This window comes from Natrix helvetica, assembly GCF_964273705.1.
Source record: "Natrix helvetica genome assembly, chromosome: 16".
Lineage (NCBI taxonomy): Eukaryota > Metazoa > Chordata > Lepidosauria > Squamata > Natricidae > Natrix > Natrix helvetica.
Genome location: NC_138563.1, coordinates 1,117,760 through 1,141,611, shown reverse-complemented (window position 1 = coordinate 1,141,611; position 23,852 = coordinate 1,117,760). Strand labels below are relative to the sequence as shown.

At 51.7% G+C, this 23,852-nt stretch overlaps 1 protein-coding gene across 3 annotated transcripts in view; it reads left to right on the top strand.

Annotated features, from left to right (window-relative positions):
* Positions 1-23,852, top strand: part of GATAD2B (GATA zinc finger domain containing 2B) — a 31,314-nt gene that overhangs the window by 6,201 nt on the left and 1,261 nt on the right. For 2 of the 3 annotated variants that reach the window (XM_081967985.1, XM_081967984.1), the window contains exons 2-11: positions 10,690-11,019; positions 14,096-14,228; positions 14,425-14,556; positions 15,080-15,211; positions 16,634-16,804; positions 17,503-17,818; positions 18,811-19,013; positions 19,122-19,235; positions 19,927-20,044; positions 20,227-23,815. In XM_081967985.1, the coding sequence (XP_081824111.1) occupies positions 10,691-11,019; positions 14,096-14,228; positions 14,425-14,556; positions 15,080-15,211; positions 16,634-16,804; positions 17,503-17,818; positions 18,811-19,013; positions 19,122-19,235; positions 19,927-20,044; positions 20,227-20,360 (1,782 nt within the window). In that variant the 5' untranslated portion in view covers position 10,690 and the 3' untranslated portion in view covers positions 20,361-23,815. The remainder of the gene's footprint in view (positions 1-10,689; positions 11,020-14,095; positions 14,229-14,424; positions 14,557-15,079; positions 15,212-16,633; positions 16,805-17,502; positions 17,819-18,810; positions 19,014-19,121; positions 19,236-19,926; positions 20,045-20,226; positions 23,816-23,852) is intronic. The other variant, XM_081967986.1, reaches the window with a different exon arrangement.

Here is a 23,852-nt window from a genome sequence, read left to right as displayed (position 1 = left end):
ACAAGTACATGGGAGTTCCCTCTCTTTGCTCAAGAGACAAAACCAATTTGGTAGCGTGCATATTTCATTCTTGTCCTGCTAAGTAAAACCACTTGGGTGACTCTGTTTTACTGGACTGGGGAGAAAAAGTTAATTTAAGCTTGACCTTCTTTTTTTCCCTCCCTCTTTTGGAGATTCCTCTTTCTCGTTACTTCTGGGGGGAAAAAACCCACTCTTTTAAAGCTAGGGGGACTGGTCCTCCTTACAAATATGACACTGAATGGGTCGATGATGGGCTCAATTGATTTCAGAATTCGGACTGTCTTGCGTTAGGATTTCGCTTCTCCGGCGCCTCTGATTTGATTGACAGTTCCAGAGATCCTTGGTACTGTTGTTCCTGCGGCATCCTGAGCTTTTGCACGGAACTGGCTGTGTCGTGTTCAGATTAACCTGCTGCCTTGCATCGTTTTAAGCCTGGTTTGTTGGCTTTTTAAAAGTTGTGCAGAATCGTTGCTTCGATTCATTCGATGCTTGGCTCTTCTGCGGAGCCCAGCTGGTGCCGCATAAGTTGTCCACCGGGACGCTGTCCCTGAGAGATTCCTAAGGAAGTCGAAGTACAGAATCGTGAAGCGGGAAGGGACCTCGGAGGTCTTCTAGTCCAACCCCCTGCTCAAGCCAGGAGGCCCTGTATAATTTCAAACAAGTATCTTTTGTGTGTTTGAAGGAGCCGCTCCATCGGGGGTTTGTTAACCGAATAGCAGAGTTGGAAGGGGCCTCGGAGGTCATCTAGTCCAACCCTCTGCTCAGGCAGGTGGCAAGCTGTTCCACTGGTTAATTGTCCTCAATTGTCGGGAGGTTTCTCCTTAATTCCAGATTGCTTCTCTCCTTGATTAGTTTCCTGCCCTCTGGTGCTTAGAGAATAGCTTGACCCCCTCTCTCATTTGGGGCAGCCCCTCAACTATTGGGACACGGTGGTCCTTCTTTTAAAGTAACAAAACGATGGGTGATTTCCCATTTATTAATACAGCTGTAGTAGTAGTAGTATTATCAGCTAGAATAGAGCAACTCGTGAGCTGCAGATGTGGATTTGCATAATTGTGAGTGTAGAATTTGGACGCCTCGGTCCCTGTTTGGTATCAAGAGAGGAAAAATACAGTTGCTGCAGCTGTAATTATTAAATTACTTTTTCTCACTTCCCATTCCAGGCCAGATTAAGCCCAGCAGACTCTGTCTGTACCAACAGGGCCCCCTAACCTCACAAGATTTATTCGGGCGTCTATTGAATTTATAGGCCGCCCGTCTCGCTATCGCTCGCGCTTGATCAAAGCCACAGCACAACACGTCCAAAGAATAAAACTTTAAAGTCAAGTAGGAAATTCGCCGGTTTGGGGCAGTGGGGTTATTTGCAGATTATTTTCACTTTTTGGAATTCGAGCAGGGGGGTTTAGGCAGCTAAATCGATTAAAAACAAACTTGGGATCAGCTTAAAAACCACCACAACAACCTACCCCTAATTAAAGCCAACCACAGGGCGTGTGTTTTCGTCCCGTGTTAGTTACTTTCATTCTAGACAGAAAGTCGAAACATCGGTTTGTTTTTCCTTCCACTTCCTAAATCGTTTTTAAAAAAACAGAAACATTATTTCTTCTCTGTGTTTAAAATAGTTTTCTTTTATTTATTTTTGACCTATTGCAAATAGAGATGCTGCTTTCTCTGGTGATCTCTTTTTTTTTTTTAAGGAAACCTTGAAAATGGATGAATTCCACTCCCCAAATTAGCAAGTTTTGTCTCTCCTTGGCCTGCGAAAATGTAGAAGCTTCCGTTGATTTGTGGTTTCTCGAATCGGATCCACGTTCCTCCAGGCCTTCCTGTCCTCTACCGTCCCCTGGAGTCCATTGAAGGTCAGGCCGACTGCTTCGGTCACTCCATCCAGCCACCTCCTTCTCTGCCGTTCCCTTCTTCTTCTTTTGCCCTCTGTCGTTCCCAGCATGAGGCTCTTCTCCAGGGAGTCCTTCTTCCTTCTCATTAAGTGGCCAAAGTCTTTGAGTTTCCTCTTCAGGATCTGGCCTTCTAAAGAGCAGCCAGGGTGGATCTCCTCTAGGACTGACCGGTTGGATGGCCTTGCAGTCCAAGGGACTCAATGCAGGAGTCTTCTTCTCCAGCACCAGAGTTCAAATCTATCCATTCTTTGGCGCTCAGCCTTCCTTAGGATCCAACCTTCACAGCCCTCCATTGCAACGGGGAAAACTAAGCCAGGGTGATGCCTCTGCTTTTTAGCATGGACAGTAAAGGTAAAGCTTCCCCTCGCACATATCTGCTATCGTTCCTGACTCTAGGGGGCGGTGCTCACCTCCGTTTCAAAACCAAAGAGCCAGCGCTGTCCGAAGACGTCTCCGTGGTCATGTGGCCGGCATGACTCAACGCTGAAGGCACCCAGAACGCTGTTCCCTTCCCACCAAAGGTGGTTCCTTGCATTTTTTTAACGTGCTTTCGAACTGCTAGGTTGGCTGGGACAAGGAACGGGAGCTCACTCCGTTAGGCGGCGCTTAGGGATTCGAACCGCCGAACTGCCGACCTTTCTGATCGACAAGCTCAGCGTCTTAGCCACTGAGCCACCCTTTAGCATGGGACAGTACCGGAAGGCTATAGGACGCATTCAGCGTCTGCTCTATTTTCTGCCTGATTTGGTCTCCCCGCCAGGGAAGTTCAGTTCCGCCGATTCTTCCCTGTTTGGCTAGCTTTCTTCTTGCAGGGAGCTATGAAGAGGGTCAGCCGGCCATTTCCCACACCGCGGTCATCCCGGGGACTCTTAATACTCTTTATCTGTTCTCTTCCTGGAAATTGAGACAAAGCCCCCCAAAATCATAACTTTATCTCATCTTAAATTTAGGTTCTTTTGAAGGATGAAGCTGCTCCATCTGGGTTTTATTAACAGAGTTGGATGGGACCTTGGAGGTCATCTAGTCCAACCCCCTGCTCAGGCAGGAACCCTTAGACCAATTCTGACAAAGGGCTGCCCAATCTCTTCTTCAAAACCTCCACAGTTGGCGCATTCACCGCTTCTGGAGGGAAGCCATTATTCCACTGATTAATTATTCTCCCTGTTAGGAACTTTCTCCTTCATTCCCAGTTGCTACTCTCTTTGTTTAGTTTCCATCCGTTCCTTCTTGCCCTGCCTTCAGGTGCTTTGGAGAATAAGGGGGACCTCCTCTCTTCTTGGGGGCAACCCCTGGGATTCTCTTGTTCTCCAGCTCCAAATTGAGCTTCCCTTCCCAGGGTCCACCTCCTCATTCCAAAGCTTTCTTTCATTCATTCATTCATTCATTCATTCATTCATTCATTCATTCATTCATTCATTCCACTAGGGCAGAGTGAATCTCTGAGGCTGCCTTGGTCCTTCCAGCCCCCTGTTACTCCTGATCGGGGTGGATCTCCAAGGATCCCTGAGCCAATTTATGATTGGCTGAGCCAATTTATGATTTGCAACCAGCTGCAAAGTTGAGTCCAGGGCCCTTCCCCTCGCCAACGTTTGAGACCCACGGACTTCAATTCCCTGAATTTGGGGGCATCAAACTCTTCAAAGTTGCCGCATTCGAAAAGCTCTGGGTGGCCGTGGCTGGAGCCAGGCGGCATCTGGGTGGCACACCCATCCAGATGTTCAGGCTGGGACGTATGTCGGCTGTCCCACACCCCGGCTGCCTTTCGCCAGCGAAGCCCCGAAGGGATGGGAAGTGTGGCACCTCAAGCACATCTGGAATGGAGGAGAGAAATTCCATCCCCCCAGCCGGGCCCGCTCTAGGCTCTGCCTCTTCTCGTCACACACAGCAACTTTTTAAATTTTATTTTATTTTATTTAAAAAATGGAATTGCCCGCAAGTGGGTAAAAATTCAGCCATTGGCACCGTCGCCTTGCCAGGGGTTAAGCTGGGCAGAAATTCTTTCCATGGGCCTATCCTTTTGCGTGTGTGTGTGTGTGTGTGTGTGTGTGTGTGCTCGTTCAATCCCCTTCCTCCCCTTTTCCCTTCCCTCCTCTTCCTCCCCTTTTCCCTTCCCTCCTGTTCCTCCCCTTTTCCCTTCCCTCCTCTTCCTCCCCCTTTTCCCTTCCCTCCTCTTCCTCCTCTTTTCCCTCCCCTCCTCTTCCTCCTCCTTTTCCCTTCCCTCCTCTTCCTCCTCTTTTCCCTCCCCTCCTCTTCCTCCCCCTTTTCCCTTCCCTCCTCTTCCTCCTCTTTTCCCTCCCCTCCTCTTCCTCCCCCTTTTCCCTTCCCTCCTCTTCCTCCTCTTTTCCCTCCCCTCCTCTTCCTCCCCTTCTCCTAAGACCCTGGCAGGAAAAGTTCACACTCATGAATGAGAGGCCAAATTTGGCGGGGTGCCAGCATCTCCTTTCCACTTGGGGGGGGGGGGAGAGCAAGCTGAGCCAGCGTCCCCCCCCTCCCCCATGCCGGTGCCATCAGGGGTGGGCGCCAAAAGCGGGCGCCGCCTCCGATGCCACCGACCAACTTATTCCTTCCTTCCTTTCTTCCCCCCCCCCCCCCCCGAAAGCAATAATTCCATGTCCTGAGGTTAAAAACCGGCTACGACTGGTTTTGTTTTTTTTTTATTTTATTTTTTCCCCCCTTCCTCTCCCCTGCCTCCGCTAGGCATCACGGGTAAAAGCAAACCTTTCCTCTCTCTCTCTCTCTCTCTCTTTCTCTCTCTCTCTCTTTCTCTCTCTCTCTCACTCACTCACTCTCTCCCCCCACCTCCCTCCTCTCCCCCTTTCTTTTGTTTAATATAACGGCACCACAGATGATTGGCAGCGACGTGCCCGTTCGGCGGCGGCTGGGCTCGGGCTGGTCCCTGGAGGGGGATGGCACACCGCGGCCACCCCTGTTGCACCGAGGGGGCTTCTGGTGGTGAGAAGGCCCCCCCTCCCAACTCAGCCCCCCCTCTGCCCTCTTGGCGCGCGCCGTTTCCCCCTCCATCTGTCTGCCTGGCCCCCCCCTCTAGACACGAGAAGAGGGTGGTAGAATACGCTACCTGTAAGTACCCATTGGGGAGACCTTTTGCTCCCCATCTTTATCCCTTCCTCCCCCCTTTTTTCTTCCTTCCTTTCGTCCTTCCTTCCTTTCTTTCTTTCTTTCTTTGGGAAGCCCAAACCAAAGCAGTGCACCCCTCAAAAAGGGAGGAGGGGGAAATCAGCCCCCCCCCCAATTCTTCTCCATCTTCCTTCTCTCTTAACAGTCAATTCTTTATTTCCCCCCCCCTCCGCTCCTCCCCACCTTCCAGTCCTGAATTCGAGGCGTCATATATTTGCGCCTCCCTTTGCTCCCCGGTCCTGGAGGGCGGGGGGGGTCCCCACTACCAACACCCCCAAGATCAGAAGTGGGGGTTAAAGAAGCAGCTCCCTCCCCGCCCCCGTGCGGTCAAGTGTCTTCTATTGTCTGGCATGCTGGTAGTTGGATCGAATGCCCCCAGCCTTCTCCTCTTCCTTCCCTTGCGCCCCCCCCTCTCTTCCTCCTCCTCCTCCTCCTCCTCCTCTTTCCCCCCTCCCCCCTTCATGTCAGCTCTCTGAATGGAAGGCAGAAGGCTGACGCTTCTCTTAAGGGGGGGGGAGGCTGGCCCGCTGCCAGGGGCTGGGAATCTGGCCGTCGTGTGTGAAGCTGCGCGCAGGGGCGAACACACAAAAGCTGTGTGTGTGTGTGTGTGTGCAAAGAGAGAGAGGAGGGGAGGAAAAGCCTTCCCTTGCGGGCCGAGGAGGAAGTCAAATCGCAGCCCTCTTATATAAGGCAGGCTGCGTCATGGAGGGGAAGGAAAGAGGGGGGGAGGGCTGGAAACCCACCTACCCCTCCATCCATCCCTCCATCCACCCGCGAGGCTTTGCGTTTCCATCTGGTCCCAAGCTGGATTTTTTTTCCTTCCCCCCCTCACTTTTCACCGGGGGGGGGGGAGTGTCGAGCCCCCCCTACCCCTTCCCAACTTCTCCCCTCTTCCCACTTTGCTCAGGAATCGAAACGATTCGCCATTTGTTAGCCCAAAAAAATCCCTGCTCGTTTTTTCAGGTTTTTTTTTCCCCCCCTCCTGATTTGGGATTTGAGTAGAGGGAGTCTTCCAACTTATAACGCTTCGTTTAGTGACCAGAGTGAAAACGGCCCTGCGGGGGGGGGAGAAAAGTGACTTACAACCGCTTTCCACACTTTGGACAGTCAGGTGATGAAATTTAGACGCTTGGCTCGTATTTATGACGGTCGCGGCATCCCCGGGGGAAGGACGGGGGGTTCCCGCGATTCCTTTTTCCGACCGTCTTGACGAGCAAAGGCAACCGGGAAGGGGGAGGGAGAGACAGATTCGCTGAACGACCGTGCTCATTTAACAACCGCCGGGATTCCCTTAAGCAAGGTGGCCAGAAACCGGGGCAAAGCTCCTTTAACAACTGTCTCGTTTAGCAGCGGCGGTTTTGGGCTCGGTTTGCGGTTGTAAGTCGAGGACGACTTAACGGAGAAGTTGGGGTTTGGGGAGGCTTTGGAAGAGCTGGGCCACGGTGGCAACTCTGCGCTCATTTTGGCCCGTGGACTTTCGGTATCTCCCCCCTCCCGCTCCCCGCGGGCAGGAGCCTTAAGTGGCACTCTGCACATGCAATGTCCATTTGCTCCTGCCTGAAAGTTGTTGGCGCGGCCAAATTTAAGACGGGTGTCGCAGGTTTGGTGAACTTCAGAATGGACAATGCCGACAGGATTTTGGCCTCCCACTCCCAGAATATCGTTCTCGACTTAGTTACGAGGGCGCTGAAAAAGGAGACTTACGACCCTTTTTCACACAACCGTCGCAGCCTTCCCACGCTCAAGGGATCAAAATTCAGACGCTTGCCAACTGACTCACATTTATGACGGTCGCAGCGTCTTGAGGGGAGGGGTGCTGTCCCGTGACCCCCTTTTGCGACCTTCCGACCAGCCAAGTCAACAAGGGATTCATTGAACGACCGTGTTACTAATTTCACGGCCGCAGCGATTTGCTGAAAATGATTGTGGCAAAGAAAAGGGACGGAGCTCACGCTGCAAACGTCTCGCTTAACAACCTCCGTTTCGTTTGCTCCGTTGTTGGTCGTGCCTGTCTCGCCACCGGGAGTCACTCAGGCGCCAAAACTTTTGCCAACTTAACCTTTCCCGTCGTCGTTTGTACACTTCCAACTTGCGATATGCTCCGTACAAATCTCCTGCTCGTTCGTGGAAGATATCTTTTCGTTTTAAGAGAAATTCCATTTTAGAGGAAATTGAGCAGAATTTGCACACACAACCCCCCGAAAACTCTTTTTTTTCTCTCTCTCTCTCTTGGATCGGGAGATTCGGAGTCGGGAAAACTTTTTATCAGAGTCGCGCGAGGAACGCCGGAGTTTTCATCCGCTCCGCTGGCAAATTTTCTCCTTGACGGTTTGAAGTTGTTTCATTTATTGATTTATTTTTGCAGCCTCGCTTTGCGGGGTTTCTCTAAAATTATAAGTTGGTTTTGGGGTTCCTGCTCCTAAATTTAAAAAAAAAATGCTTTAAGACCTGGCGAGTCGGTCTTTCGTTCTTCTCCGAGTTGAAGAATTTGGTGGTTTGGTTTTTAAATTCCCTGCGTGTATAAAATTCGATAAAAGGAAATCAAAATGCCCACTTTCAAAAGAGGGTAGGGTGTTTTTTTTTAGCTCGGCGTAACTTGAAATCAAGTCTGGGAAAGCAGATAATAAGGTCCTCTTAAGTTTCTAGTCCACTGATTTTTCAACCTCTGGAACTTTTCAGACTTAAGGGAATTCTGGGAGTTGGAGTCCGCCCACCTTAAAGTTGTTGAAGTTGAAATCTCTCGCTCTTTTGCATCAGACTGCCGGCCTCCCCACTCCTCCCTCTTTTTTAATATCCAATTTACCCGTGGAACTGCCTGCCTCCAGAAACACTGAATGCTCCAAGACTGGAAGTTTTTAAGAAGAGACTGGATGGCCATTTTTGTCTGGAATGGCCTAGGGTCTCTTGCGTGGACAGAGGGGGGGGGGTGTTGGACTAGATGACCTCCAAGGTCCCTTCCAACTCGGTTATTCCTGTCCCAGCTGCTGGCATGCTCCGAATGGGGCTCTCGTGTTGTTTGAAACGAAGACACAAACACACTCGAAATCCCTCCCCATCAAAACATGCCCCTGTGCCACGCAGGCCTAAACATCTTCCCAGGCGTCGCTCGAAGAAGTGAGCCTGACTGTATCGGCCTCTTCTCCACCCACAAGTCAGTTTCCTTCGTGTAAAATTTGAGCTTTTTTTTTAAAGAAAAACTAGAGTATCTTTCTAGGAATTTCTCTCCACGGGCAGTCCTCCAGTTACGACCGCAACGGAGCCCCCAAATTTGTCTTGCTAAGCGAAACGGGCGTTCATCCCCTTTTGCGGCTCTTCCCGCCGCTGTCATTCAGTGACTCCTCGCCGCCGTGACGTTAGGCCCGCAGTCGTTGACGCGAATCCGGCTTCCCCATCGACTTGGCTTATTCGAAAGGGTCGCTGCGACCGTCATAAACGCGAGCCAGTTGCCAAGTGTCTGAATGTTGATCCCCGGTGATGCTGGAAAGTTTGTAAGTGTGTGGGAAAATACCGTTCGTAAGTCGCTTTTTTTTTTCCCCAGTGCCGTCGTAACTCTGGACAGGTCATTAAGTCAGGGACCACCTGTAGAAGCCCAACAGGCCTTTCGCTTGACATTTTGGCGTTCGGATCCGGCTGGAAATTTCCCTGTCTTTGCAAGCTCTATTTGAGGAGGGGGCTTCCCTCCCTACCTCCGTCTCCCGGTTTCTAAAAAATGCAGCGTTTTTCTTCCTTTTTTCCCTGGTGACATATTGAGGGGGGGGTGTATCACGAACCCCTCGAAAGCCAAGGGAGCCGCATTTTGGGGAGGGGGCTTCGTCTTTGGCTGCAGAGCAGGCCGGCTCTCCCTTCCTTTCCCCCCCCCTTCTCCCTTTCTCCACCTTTGCTCCCCCCCCCTCCCCAGCCTTAAGGACCCATCGCCGGCATTGTGTTCGAATCGCGCAAGGGTGGCGACTGTGGGTCGTGATGAGAGAGAGAGAGAGAGAGACTGTCCAGAAGGACAAACCAGGGATCTGGACTGGATCCAGCGGGCTGATTGATTTAATCTGCTGGCATTTCCCTCCTCCTCTCTTTTCTCTCTCTCTCTCTCTGTCTCCCCCCCCTCCTCTTTCTTTCTTTCTTTCTCTCTCTCTAGACCCCCTGCCCGCCCTCGGTAACCTGCTGGTTGTCAGTTCCTGCTTTCCTTTTTAGGAAATTGTCCTTTTTATAGCATTGTATGGAAACGGCTGTGCGCCTTGGGAGACAGCCATTTTGTGCGTTGTGTCTCGAAATGCATCTTTTTCCCGGCACACACGCGGCTTTTCCGCTTTCAGCCACGCGCTGAGAAGTTGGGAAGAGAGAGAGAGAGAGAGAGAGAGAGAGAGATGCAAACGGGCAGGGGACTAGAGGAGACGGAGGTGGGGAGAGAGATCCAGGAGGGAGGAGGGGAGACACACACACAGAGAGAGAGAGAGAGAGAGAGAGGTAGAGGTAGAGAGAAAAGGAGAGACAGAGAGAGAAAGGGAGTGAGAGAGAGAAAGGGAGAGGTAGAGAGAGAAAAGGAGAGAGGGAGACAGAGAAAGGGAGAGACACAGAGAGAAAGGGAGGGAGAGAGAAGGAGTGGGAGAGAGAAAGGGAGAGAAAAGGAGTGAGTGAGAGAGAAAGGAAGGGAGGGAGAGAGAAAGAGGCAGCCCCCTGAAAACCTCCAAAGGGAGGGGGTCTGCAGGATGAGCTGGAAAAGAGTAGGAGGGGGAATTAAATGGGGATTCTCTGTTGTCCAACCTCCTAGTTGTCCCAAAGATGCTCTTTTTTTCCCTCTGAAGACGTTTCGCTGAGACATGGAGTGAGCGTTGCCCGATTTTACAACCGGCCTTAAATCCACATTTGTTAAGTGAAAACCATTGCCGTCGATAATTCAAGAAATGAAAACAGAAGGCTCACTTTTTAGGAGTTGCAATTTATTTTAAGCCGCCTTTTTTATTTAAAAAAATGATTGCAAAAATGTCTACGTTGAAATGAACTAGGGCTGAATAAGGGAGGAAGGGAAGGGAAGGGAAAGGAAAGGAATGAAGGAAAGGAAGGAAGGAACGAAGGAACTGTTACAATAGAATAGAGCTGGAAGGGACCTTAGAGGTCTTCTAATCCAGCCCCCTGCTCAGTGTGAGCCACAGCAGAAGGATGAAAGAGCCACATTTTGATCCAGAGCCGCAAGTTGCTGCTCCCTGATTTAGACAGTTCTCTATTTAGGTAGATGTCTCCAATCGAGAAAGATCCTTGAAGAATCAACTTGAAATTAAGAAACCTTTTATCCTTTGGGGGTTAAATATTTCCGATTTTGGTTTCTGTTGAGAACAGATTATGGATACCGTTGATACCAAAATGTACTGTAGGAAGGACAACGGAGCATTTGTCCAATCGGAGGACTGTTTCCGAAGGCCAAGCTAGCTCGGATGCTAGGACAGTAGATATTGGCCACTACGGTCAACCACCGAGGGATGGGTGGCTTTGAATGGTAGACGATAAAATTTCGGGGTTAACCGTAGGGGTCCTTGGGTGTTTTCTTAGCTGGCCCTTCTTCTTGAGATGTTTGGCTGCCCATCTCGAACACGTCATTAGATGATGGTTTCTCATTCTTTGCTTTCTCCTTTCCTCCCCCTGGCAGGATGGACCGCATGAGCGAGGATACTCTCCGTCTGAACCGCTTGAAGCGGACCCTGGACCAAGCCGAAGAGCGGGACGATGTCTTGGCCAAGCGGCTGAAGATGGAGGGCCACGAGGCCATGGAGCGCCTCAAGATGTTGGCGCTGCTCAAGAGGAAAGACCTGGCGGGCATCGAGGTGCCCCACGAGCTGCCCGTCAAGCAGGATGGACTGAAAGTCTACGAGGAAAAGCTGAACGGAAACCTGAGGCCCCACGCCGACGGGCGGCCTTCCGGGAGATCCGGCAAGGAGAACATCAACGATGAACCAGTGGACATGAGTGCGAGAAGAAGGTAAGGGGTCCTCTCACTTCTCTTTCTCCCCCGGGGCTGGCCTGGAGGTGCGGTGCCTATTAATTTAGATCCGTTGGAAAGACTTTGGGTGACAAACGTTGCGTGTCCGAGTTCATAAGCGTTTGGGCTACAATGGCATTCTCCTTCCTTTTTATTTTGATAGATATTACTATCAAAATATTTGGTATTTGCCGGTTCTCCGAACTACTCAAAATTTCCGCAACCGGTTCTCCAGAACCTGTCGAACTTCACCCCTAGAACAAAACCTTCATGGGTTGCCTGTGGTTTTAATTCTCTTAAACCGGGGTTAGCGTACCGCCAGCTAACGGTTCGAAAGCATTGGTGGCACCCTAAAAAAAAAAAGCCCCTTACTCCCACCCTTCTTAATCGCGACCTGCCTCCCACGAAATGACAGCACGTCTGAAACAAGAGAGGAAGGCCTTTCCTGACCTCCCTTAATAGAATTATGTTAATGTGTTAAAATTAATTAAATTGGCTTTAATAAGCGAGGCGAGTGGAAGCGGAGAAGAGCTGAAATGCCTCCCCCCTCATTAAAACGGGCAAGGGGGGGTGGGGTGGGGGGAGGTTTCAAGGAAACAAAATTGTCCTTTCTTATCTACCTTTCCTGCAAATTTCCCCTCCGTTCAGAAAATACCGCGACACAGTAGCCAACGTTTTGGCCCCTAAGACTACGGCGTTTGCAAAGATTATTTTATGCGGCGAGATCGCGCCTGAGTTCTCCCTTAGATAACTCGCTTCTGAAAAGATCTGTTCCCGAGAGCGACATCACCGTCGTTATTTTGGAAGCGTTCCAACTCCTCCAGCTTCTAATCTTCTCCCGAACGCTGGTCCCAACAGAGAGGAGGAGGAGGAGAGAAGGGTCAGGGGTCCATAACACGTACTACTTTCAGCCTCGGGGGTGTAGAGAACCCGTGCTACGAGACCACGATGCCGGAGGGAGGGCGGCATAGGCCTCCATCAGACCAAGGTTTAGCAGAGTCCCAGCCGTCAGCTGCGAATCCCTGACTCACAGGCGCTTTCGGGTGGCAAAGGGACAAGCTGTCAGCCGTAGGCGGGCGAGGAGCGTCTTCGAGGCAGAGCCACCTCGGATCTCGCTCGGGTTGCTGGTGACAATCCAGGCGCGTCTGCTCGCCATCTGCCCCACCGCCTCCGCTGGTCGGTCATCCTCTCTCTCTGTCTTTCCTTAACCTTGAACAGAAACAGAAAGCGCCTTCAGCTCAGCCGCGCATCCGTGAGACCTATAAGCTCTTTATCTCTTAGTTGTCCTTGTCTTCTGGCAGCTCTGCGCAGGCGCACGCTGGGAACAGGCTCCAGCTGTTCCTCTGCCTCACTGCTGCCCAGCTCTCTCTCTGCCTCCGACGCAGAGCCCTCGTCTGAGGTTTCCTCAGCCCCCCGGGACTGAGCCTTGTTCCTCTCCAACCTCCTCACTGTCCGACTCTCCTGGCCTCCGGGCGGACCACAACGCCAGGGTCTTAAAAGCCGAGTCCCCGACCAGGTAGACCAGACCGGACACGATCTCATTCTACAGCATTGTAGGCCTACTACATCAAGAGAACCTTGCAAGTCAATTCTCCCAGCCTTCTCCTTTGCGGCTTCAGAAGCTTGGGGAGGTCCCTTCTTTTTCTCCGCTCCTTATGCAGCTCTGGGCTCTGCCTTCCCTTATCTGATCGTTCCCAGGCGGCGTTTCTCTTGCCCTCGTCTCTCAAGGTCTTTCTCGCATACCACGAAGGACAGAAGGTCCTGGATAGGGAGGAGAAGCTCTCTTCTCTGGATTCAGCCAAGCCTCCCGGGCAACCAGGATTCCTTCAGGAGAAGATCCTTCCACCTGCGAAGTTCAATCCTGCCACCCCTTCTTCCCAACTCTTCTGGAGATGAGCCGGGCCGTCTCCGATGACTTATCTCATTCCCCTCTCAGGAATAGAACCCCTCTACGGCGGAGGGCGTTGTGAGAACAGGGCCCTTTCCAGCCCTCCTGGCTCCTGTGGATTGGGTGGGGGTCCCTTGGCCCACAAAACCCCCTGCCTGTGACCCTCCCCTCTGTGTGATGTCACAATGCAACCAGTGGCGCTTGGTTACCACCGGGTGGCATCCTCCGTCTCCAAGCGACGGGAAAGGGGCCGTCCGCCTCTGTTGTCCATTGATTCTCTTCCAGGTCTACGATTTGGCTTCCTCTGGCCGAAAACGGCCATGGAATTCAGGTATCGGTCGGCGTTCTGATGCCAGGGCTTCTGGTGTGGGCATTCGGCCGAGAATTCTGCCCTTAGCCACCCGCTGCTCCCTTAGGAAGAACTGGTTTTCATCTCGTCCTTGTCTCCTGCGGCATCAGAACAGAGCTGGGAGGGACCTTGGAGGTCTTCTAGTCCAGCCCCCCCTGCTCGAGCAGGAAGCCCTCTACCATTCCAGACAAATGGATGTCCAATCTCTCCTTAAAAGCCTCCACTGATGGAGAACCCACGATATCTGGTGGCAAGTTGTTCCACTGGTTAATTGTCATCACTCCTCGGGAAGTTTCTCCTTAATTCCAGGTTGCTTCGCTCCTTGATTCGTTTCCATCCGTTAGTTTCTTCTCCTGCCTTCTGAGACTTTGGAGAATAATTTGACACCCCCCCCCCCCAAAAAAAAATCCCTCTTCCTTGGGGCAGCCCCTCAACGAACTATCATCGTGTCCCCTCTAATTCTTCTCTTCTTTAAACTAGCCAATACCCAAATCCCGCAGCCGTTCTTCCCGCGTTTCGGTCTCCAGGCCTTTGATCATCTCCATTGCTCTTTTCTTCTCTCTTTTGTCGTTGGAACTTGGAACTTGGCTAGGGCACACCAAAGGGCTCTACCGCCTAAGCCCCAGCCCCGGGGGTGATTTTGCAAAATAAACCCCAGAGAGAAAGAGGGGGGGGAAGGGGAAACCCCTTCGGTGACTCATCCTCTGCTGGGTGGGTGGGTGGGTGGGTGGGCAGGCGCTCCGTCTGTTTGCTCAGGTGGGCTTCTGTAATTGAGTACCCCAGAGCACAGACGAGGCCCTTCACTCCATCTGCCTTTTCTTCCCCCTTTCTGAAATCAGCAGCGATCAAGACAGGGGACGGCTCACCCCTTCTCCGGACGTCATTGTCCTCTCCGACAACGAGGCCTCCAGCCCTCGCTCCAGTTCCCGCATGGAAGAGCGGCTGAAGGCAGCCAATCTGGAAATGTTCAAGGTACAGCAAAAGGGACCGGAAAACAGAACGAGCGGGGGTTGCGCCAGAGCGCACAGGTTCCCAGGCCTCTGAAAAGGGGTGGGTGGAGGGTGCCCCTCCGCCGAGGGCCAACAGGAGCCGAGCGTCCCGTCCCGTCCCCCTCCTGCAGGAAGGAAATTGTCCCTCCATCCTCACCTCTTGGTCTCCTTTCCCGCAGGGGAAAGGGGTGGAGGAGAGGCAGCAGCTCATCAAACAACTCCGGGACGAGTTGCGGCTAGAAGAAGCCCGGCTGGTGCTGTTGAAGAAGCTACGGCAGAGCCAGCTGCAGAAGGAGAACGTGGTACAGAAGGTGAGGCCGGGCGCGCCGGGTTCGAGGAAAAGGGGATGGCGGAGAAGCCCCCCCCCCTTACAGGCTGGGGAATTCTGGGAGTTGAAGTCCGCCAGTCTTAGAAAGTTTTAAAAAGAGAGGTTCAGGTTCAGCTGAAAGCCGCATGGACACCTTAACTGTTTACTTTCCCCCCACTTGCCAGGAAAATTCTCCCCAGCCAGGTGGGGTAAGATCACTCACGCACACACACCCCAAACTCCCCCGCGAGGTGATCAAGAAAAAAAATCACCGTATTTTTCGGGGTATAAGACGCACCTTTTTCAATCAAAAAAAGGGCCGTTTTGGGGGAGTCTGCAGTGTGCAAAAAACTTTTTTGTTTTTTTAAATTTGCCTCTTCAAAATCTTGGTGCGTCTTTCACTCCGAAAAATGCGATTCTCCAAGGCCCGTTCCCCTTTCTTTGTTAATCCACAGACTTTCTCGTTTTTTTTGTTGCGTTTTTTCTTTTCTTTTCTTCCTCATCCTCCCTTTCTTTCTTTCCGCCAGACTCCGGTCGTCCAGAACGCAGCGTCTATCGTCCAGCCATCTTCTGCCCACGTCGGACAGCAGGCTCTGTCCAAGCTCCCCTCCCGACCTGGAGTCCAGGGGGTTGAGCCCCAAAACCTCCGAACATTACAGGTAAGGGGACCCCCCCCCCCACCCCCGAGACGTGAATCCACCGGCTTCCTTTATCCCCGGGTGGTCGGTGTGTGGCTCATTTCCCTGTAGTGGGAAACGAGCGATGGAAAACCAACTGCTTGGATGGTCTTAACCAGGGCCAAAGGTTCTTGTTTTATTTTTTTGTCTTGAGCCCTTCCAACTTTCAGAGCTCAGTCACCGACGGCGTGTGATTGTGTGTGTCTTTTACACACTTTCCTTTATCTTCCACCCCTGTGAAATCGGTCCGAATCGGCACCAGAGCAATTCCCTGGGAACATCCTTGTTTTGTTCAGTGGCATAACTCCACGTAGGACCTCACCTGTTGAAGGTCACGTCAAAACCCGAAGTACGAGCGAAGCTGGGAGGCAGACTAGGCATGGTTAGGTTAGCCTGAGTTGGAAATTCAGATTTAAACCAGCCTCCGCTGTTGATTCCTTTGCAGGAGATCATAATCCTGAGCTCACGTGTAAAATTAAGATTCTTGGTTTGGTTTCCTCTTCCTGTAAACAGGAAGAATAAACTTAGTTTAGTTATATGAGTGAATGCAGATAGTCTGTTGAATTCTGACACCGCGAGAAAAAAATATCTTATTCAACCACTCGATGCACAAACTTCTACTTATCCCAACCAGGAAAATTAAATTAAACCAAAGATCATCTTTAAAACAGAAAACAGAACTTATAACTGCCCAATCGAAGTGGTGTTTTCTATTTCTATTGTTTCTTATCTTTGCCCTGTTGCAAAAAATAACATAGGTAACACACGTATGTTTTTCCTAAATGAGCGGGTGGTAATTGGAAAATAATAATTCCAATAATTTATCCTATGTAAATTTCCTCTGTAATAAATTCTATCGAACTTAAAGAAAAAGAAGAAGACGTTAGAACAGAATCGGGGGGGGGGGGGAGCGACTTGTGGCCATTTTTCACACTTAACAACCGTTGCCACAAGCAAATGGGGAAGCCAGGTTCCCTGCAGTAACCCAAGTTACTAACTTAACATCCGCAATGATTCTGTGGGAAGGGAGGTCGTAAAACGGGGCAGGACTCGTTCCGCAGCTGTCTCGCTTAGCCACGGACATTTTGGGCTCCCGTTGTGGTCGTACCTCGAGGACCCCCTGCCGTATTCTGATCAGTGGCCGAAGCAAAAGTTGCGTTCCAGCTCCTTAAACGTTTTAGGAAATTCTAGGAAGAGGCAGTTTGGCCTAGTGGGGAGAGCACTAGGCTAGGAAGCAGGAGGCTGTGAATTTTAGTCCTGCCTTCGGCAAGAAAGCCAGTTGGATGATAAGCAGAGTTCTCGCTTGGGATGGACAACTCCAGGAATCAGGAATTTGGGAAACTATCCCAGCAATAGCCATCCGACTCTTGAAGGACGTAACCTTTCTCTTGCTTCTTGGGACAGGGTCACAGTGTCATCCGATCGGCCACCAACACTGCCCTTCCCCACATGCTTATATCCCAGCGCGTCATTGCCCCCAACCCCACCCAGCTTCAAGGACAGCGCATCCCCCCCAAACCAGGCCTGATCCGCAGCAGCACGCCCAATATGAGCCCTGCTATCAATTACCAGCCGGTGAGTAATGGGAAAGCTCCTGTTTGGAGAGAAAGGGATGGAAGCGCAGAGGAGAAGAGAGCAAGGGATGGAAGCGCAAAGGAGAAGAGAGAAAGGGATGGAAGCACAAAGGAGAATAGAGGAAGGGATGGAAATACAAAGGAGAAAGAGGAAGGGATGGAAGCACAAAGAAGAGAGAAAGGGATGGGAACACAAAGGAGGAGAGAGAAAGGGATGGAAAAACAAGAGAAAAAGGGATGGAAATAAAGGAGAATAGAGGAAGGGATGGAAATACAAAGGAGAAGAGAGGAAGGGATGGAAATACAAAGGAGAAAGAGGAAGGGATGGAAGCACAAAGGAGAGAGAAAGGGATGGAAAAACAAAGGAGAAGAGAGAAAGGGATGGAAATGAAGAATAGAGGAAGGGATGGGAACAGAAAGGAGAGAAAGGGATGGAAGCACAAAGAAGAGAGAAAGGGATGGAAACAAAGGAGAAGAGAGAAAGGGATGGAACAAAGGAGAAGAGAGAAAGGGATGGAAACAAAGGAGAAGAGAGGAAGGGATGGAAGCACAAAGGAGAAGAGAGGAAGGGAGGGAAGCACAAAGGAGAAGAGAGAAAGGGATGGAAGCACAAAGGAGAAGCGAGGCTGTCACCCCCTAACATAGGACCAGACATTGAAACAGTGTCTTGTGTCTCTCCCCCCCCTCCCTCCCCTCTAGCCGTCCTCCTCGGCCGTGCCCTGCCAGCGAACCAGCTCCTCCGCCATCTATATGAACCTCGCCTCCCACATCCAGCCCGGGACGGTGAACAGGGTGGCGTCCCCCCTGCCCAGTCCCAGCGCCATGAATGACGCCGCCAACTCCCAGGCGGCCGCCAAGCTCGCCCTGCGCAAGCAGCTGGAAAAGACTCTCTTGGAGATCCCGCCCCCCAAGCCCCCCGCCCCCTTGCTCCACTTCCTGCCCAGCGCGGCCAACAGCGAGTTCATCTACATGGTGGGACTGGAAGAAGTGGTCCAGAGCGTCATCGACAGCCAAGGTAACGGATGCCCGGCGGGAGGGAGGCTCCCGATGAACCACACCTGAATTGGGAGAGTCCCCGGTTTTAGTTTTGACTCCCCGGCTCATTTCCCATCTAGCGATCCTCCCGGTTGTTCCTTAGGTTGACTCGCTGGTGGCTTTTCACTGGTGAAGAAAACCAGAGAAATGAGTTCTAGTCCTGTTTTAGGCATGAAAGCCAGCTGGGTGACTATGGGCCAGTCCCTCCCGCTCAGCCCAGCCCACCTCGCAGGGTTGTTTTTGTGTTCTAAGCGAGGCTTCCCGAGAGCCTGAAGCCAACTCCTGGTCCCGACAAAAACCCTTTTATTGATTTCCCATTGAATTCTGCTCCTTCCCATCCAGCCAAGTCTTTCAAGGGAGGATTTACGGTCACAGACTTTATCTGGCTTGGAGAGCTGAAAGGCCAATATCTGCAAAACTTGGCCAGGAGTCTCGGAGAGTCCCGAACCAATTAAGCGAACTAATGGACTCCTGCAAGCTCCACTCCCCAGTCGCTCCTCTTTTATTCCCTCTGGGAGGGGCCCTTCATCGTCTTCCTGTGGCCTTACTCCCAAGTCTCCCCCTGTTCTTTAGCGCTTCCCTTTGTGTCTGGCAACTCTGGGAACAGGCTCCAGCCGTTCTTCTGCCCCACTGATGTCCGACTCCGAAGGCAGCTGATAACCGGCATACGGCCGACAGAGCCCTGCTCCCAGCCTTCCCAGGACTGGCCCAGTTTCCTCCCCAACTTCCTCACTGTCCGACTCGGCTGCCAGACCCCTATAACATTTTGTAGGGAGACTAGGAGGAGAAAGGAGAAGTGGATACGTTCACCATCCTGATTGATTGATTGATTGATTAACAAAATAATAATAACAACAACAATAAAGGCAGGGTAACACTTAAGATCCCCGGTTTAATTGCTTTACGTGGATAATTGGGGCTAATATTACTGCTTCCCTCCTCCTCCTCCTCCTCCCGACCCCTCTCTCCCAGGCAAAGGCTGCGCCTCCCTTCTCCGCGTGGAGCCCTTCGTGTGCGCCCAGTGCCGCACAGACTTCACCCCGCACTGGAAGCAAGAGAAGAACGGGAAGATCCTGTGCGAGCAATGCATGACCTCCAACCAGAAGAAGGCGCTCAAGGCCGAGCACACCAACCGGCTGAAAAACGCCTTCGTCAAAGCCTTGCAGCAGGAGCAGGCAGGTCCAGGGGCACCGGGGGAGGGGGGAGGAGTTGGGGGGGGGCGTGCCCAAGGTGGCGCTCGCTGCGGGGGTTGCGCTGACGATCTCCCTCCCGTCTTCCCCCAGGAGATCGAGCAGAGGCTGCAGCAACAGGCCACGCTCTCGCCCACCACGGCTCCGGCCAGCGTGGCCAGCGTCAGCAAGCAGGAGACCATCATGAGGCATCACGCACTCCGACAGGTGAGGCCGGCCCCGCCCGCCCAGCCCCTTTGCCCACCTGGAGGAGGAAGGACCCTCTGCCTAGGCCAGTTTCCTTAGCCCAGGCGGCCCTTCCGTCAAAATGGCATTTGGTCCCTCCTCCCTTCTTTCCTCCTCTTTTCTTTTCCTTTCTTCCCTCCCTCCCTTTTTTTTTCTTCCTCCCTTCCTTCTTAATATCCTTTCTCTGTCTGTCTCTCTCTCTCTGTTTCCCTTTCTTTCTCTCTTTCTCTTTTCCTTTCTCTTCTTTCTCTCTCTCTTTCTCTTTTCCTTTCTCTTCTTCCTTGCTCTCCCTCTTTCTTTCTCTCTTTCTCTTTTCCTTTCTCTTTCTCTCTCTCCCTTTCTCTCTTTCTTTTTCTTTCTCTTCTTTCTCTCTGTCCCTCTTTCTCTCTTTCTCTTTTCTTTCTCTATCTCTCTCCCTCTTTCTTTCTCTCTTTCTCTTTTCCTTTCTCTTCTTTCTCTCCCTTTCTCTCTTTCTCTTTTCCTTTCTCTTCTTTCTCTCTCTCTCTCTCTCTCTCTCTCTCTCTCTCTCTTTCTTTCTTTCTTTCCTTCCCCATCTCAATCACGAACTCCGGCCATTTCAATATTTCAAAACTATTGAACACAACGAAAAACATCTGAAGCACAAAAAAGACACCCAACATAACGGCACCTTTTCTTCCTTCCCTCCTTCCAGGCCCCCCAGCCTCAAAGCTCCCTACAACGTAGTTTACCCACCTCCGCTCGCTCCATGCTCTCCAACTTCGCACAGGCGCCGCAGCTACCCGTCGCCAGCGGTCTCCTCGGGATGCCAGGTAACCAATTGGGACTGGGAGGAGATGGGTGGGAATTCAGCTACAGAGCCAGCCCCCACCCACCCCTCTCTGCGGCAACACCCTGGAGAGGAGGTGCTTCAGGCTAGATGGACTTATCTTGTCTCTCTCTCTCTCTCTATCTGTCTCTGTCTCTCTCTCTCTGTGTGTCTCTGTGTCTCCAGGAGTCAATATCGCCTACCTGAATGCCGGGATGGGCGGTCACAAGGGTTCCAGCTTGGCAGACCGGCAGCGGGAATATCTCCTCGATATGATCCCTCCGCGCTCGATATCGCAATCCATCAGCGGGCAAAAATAACACCAGCCCCGCCCCCCCCTCCTCCTCCTCCTCCTCCCCCGTGACTCCCCATCTGCGCCCCCCTCCCTCGCCCGTCGCATGCAGTGCCTGTACTGGTGCCTACCACGGAGGGACAGAACCCCCTCCCCACCAGAAAACATTGGGGCTGGGGGGGGGGGGAAAGGAAGAAAAACGAAGCAAAAATGAAGACGAGAAACTTGTCGCGCAAACCCGCCCTCTTGGATCATCTCGCTGGCACCCCTATATACCCACCCTGCCCGCTCTGGATTTTGTTTTGGGGCGGTGGGAGGCCTCAGGCCCTTCCTGCTCCCCCTCCCACTTCCCACTCAAAGTCAGAACTCATCCGCTCGGACGACCCTCCTCGCCCGCGTGTTTTCAAGCTTGTTTTTACGCGCTTATCTTTTTTTCCCCCCTCCTTTTGTTCGGCTTTTAACGTCTGTAATTGCAACCTGTAGAATTTTTCACGGCTGCTTTTTTCTTCTTCTCGTTTTTCTTTTTTACGCCTTGTGCTTTTCCTCCCCTCCTCCCCCCCCCCCCCGCTTCCATGGGAGGGAGAAAAAGGAGACCACCTGGAAAGAACGGGGTTCCTGGAATCTCGGAACAGCTTTTTTTCCATTCCGGCTTAAAAAGGAGGGATCGGTGAAGGGAGGGATTATAATGGTTGCCCCTCTCCGGAGCTGAAGCCAATCCTGATTTGGGGGTCAAAACATCCGCGGGAAGGCTGTGGGAAAACCACCAAAAGTAGAATCGTCCATGCTAGGAAAACGAAACATCTGCGTGCCGGAGATTTGTTGGACTCTATCCTTGAGCGCTGACCACGTCAATCTGGGCAATCAAAGGGATCGAATTTCCCTTCTGCTGAATCTGCAAGCTGCTGACCAGCAGAAGGAGCTCCTGGCCAGGCGGGGACCCTGGATCCTTGCCTTCCGTCATCACTTCCACCGCTTGATGCCAGACGCCGGGAGTCCCCTTCCCGCTCGCCAATTCCTCTGCCCGTTGCATTCCCACTTCTGCTTGGTTTTTTCTTCTCAACGTCATCCGTCCCGGAAGTTTCTATTTTCCACGCGGAGGACAGCAAAGGCGCTTCTGGCCAGGCAGCGACCCTGGATCCTTGTTTTCCGTCATCACTCCCACCGTTCAGTGCCGGAGGCATCCCCTTCCCGCTCGCCGATTCCTCTGCCCGTTGCATTCCCAATTCTGCTTCGTGTTTTGTTTTCTTCTTCTCCTCGACATCGTCTGCCCTGGAAGTTTCTCTTTTCCACGCGGAGACCAGAACCGTGGGAGCGCCTCCCACTCTTGGGGGCCCAACCCTTCCCCTCCTTGCTCCAAAGTATTAGCCCTGGGTTCATCAGGTCGCCTCGGCCATCGGTCCTTCCGAAAAGACCGCCAGCTCCCGGGATGCTCTCGCTCTCGGCTTCCTTTTTTCGCCCCTCCGAACCTCCAAGCACTTACGAATCCGCGGGAGGCGGCAGGAACCTTTGCGCGGATGTACCGAAGAGACGCCGAGACCTGGATTTCGCCCCCCTGGCGCTTCTTAAAATCCTCGGGGCAAGTCGGAAAAGGAGGCGCCCCGTCCCGCCGTCTGAACCTAGACAGCCTGACATGCCGCCCCCCCTCCGCAAATGTGCAATTCTCTCTGCAAAGGCAGCTTTTGCGACCCGGCAGCCTTAGAGGCCTCGCTGATGGCTTTATTTTATTTTATTTTCTCTTGCTCTTTCGAACGTGGGACTTTAAGCCCTCTTTTCGGCCCCCCCCCCCTTTCCCGGCTTGCCCTAGACGCCTCCGTCTTTAATATTCCTTCCCTTGTCTATCCCCGTTGTGGCTCCAACTGCGTGAGTTACATAGGTAAGATTTTGGGTTTTAGTTTGGTTTGGATATTGTGCTGATCTTCCTTCCTTCCTTCCCTCCTTCCTTTCCACTTTCCCTTCCTTCCCCTGTTTATTCCTTTCTTCCCTGTTCCTTCCCATTTATTCCTTCCCAATTTCCCTTCCTTCCTTCTCTATTCCTTCCTCTCTTATAATCTTTTTACCTTTCTTTCGGTGATGTAGGAAACGTGCAATAATTTTTGCTCAAGTATCAAAACAAAACAACCCCCCCCCCCCAAAAAGCACCTGTTTGATTTTCTGCCAAGAAATTAGCCAAAAGAGATGGGGGACTCTGCTATCTCTTCCGAAATTCGATTTAATTTTTTTCCCCCGTAAACTTAAGCTATCTCCTATTCCTTTCTCTCTCTCTTTCTTTCTCGCTCTCCCTCCTTTTCTCTTTCTATTTTTTGGGGGGGATGTAATATAGAAAAAAATACCTTTTTTTAATTTCAAAGATTAATATGCTGGCTTCCTTTTCTTTCTTTTTGGGGGGGGGAGCGGGTGGTGGGGGGGTGGAGTTTACTCTTTAGTTGTAGCTGGTTTGTGAATCATGCTGAGCTTTCGTTTTGTTTCCCTTGTTTATAATTTTATTTTATTTTGTATGTTAACGGTTCTGTCGGGAAAACGGGGAGGGGGAAAAGGCTACCCCGTCCCCCCTTAATTTTCCTTCCCCCCTCCCATCCTTCGCCCCTTCCCCTCCATGAAATTTTTTCTCTTTGCTTAACATTAACCTTGCTGCCCGGAAAAAGGAAAAAAAAAATGCCCCGTTATAACAAGGACTTCTTTGTTGTATATAAACTATTTCTTGACACATGAAAGAAAAGGAAAAAAAAGAAAAGAAATGGGGGGGGGGGGGGAAGGAAGAAAGAAAGAAAGAAAAGGGGGTGGGGAAGAGGGGAGGGAGAAAACAAAATAAGTTGTACATTGTATAGAGAAAAATCAAAACCACAAAAACGAAACAGCTTAGCCATGGATATTGTGAGGTTTGTCAATGTCCTTTTGTAGTGTGAGACTCTCTTTGTGTATGACATTAAAATGGTCAAAATGTGGTTTCCTGGGGGAAGGGGGGTGCAGGAGGGGGCTGGGCACCCTCCTTTTCATCTTCCTCTCCCCCCAAAAAAAGCTGAAATGGATTTGGTGGCTCTTAGTTCCCGCAATGGTGCCTTTTCATCTTCTTGTATCCCTGGACATCTGCCCCCCAACCCAACCCAAAGCCAACCTGGGCTCTGCTCCTCTGAAATCCACCCTAGATTTTTTTTCTCCCCAATTTGTGGGGAGGGGGTGTCCCTTGGGACGGGGGGGGGGCAAGCACAACCTACAAGGACGACCCCGGATCTGAACGATTCCGCTGTAAATTTGCACTGATCAAATTCGCTTTGGGGACAAAGCTACTGGGTTTTGACGTTGGCCACCCCATCCCTTTTCACCTAGAGTGGAGCCCAACGACCCTCCAGATGTTGTCACATCTGCACCTCTTCTGCCTGCGAGTTTTGTCTAGGACGGTGTTTCTCAACCTTGGCTATTTGTTAAGATGGGTGGACTTCGACTCCCAGAATTCTGGAAGTTGGGAGTCCACCCATCTTAAAAACGGTTGAGGAATTCTGGGAGTTGAAGTCCACCCATCTTA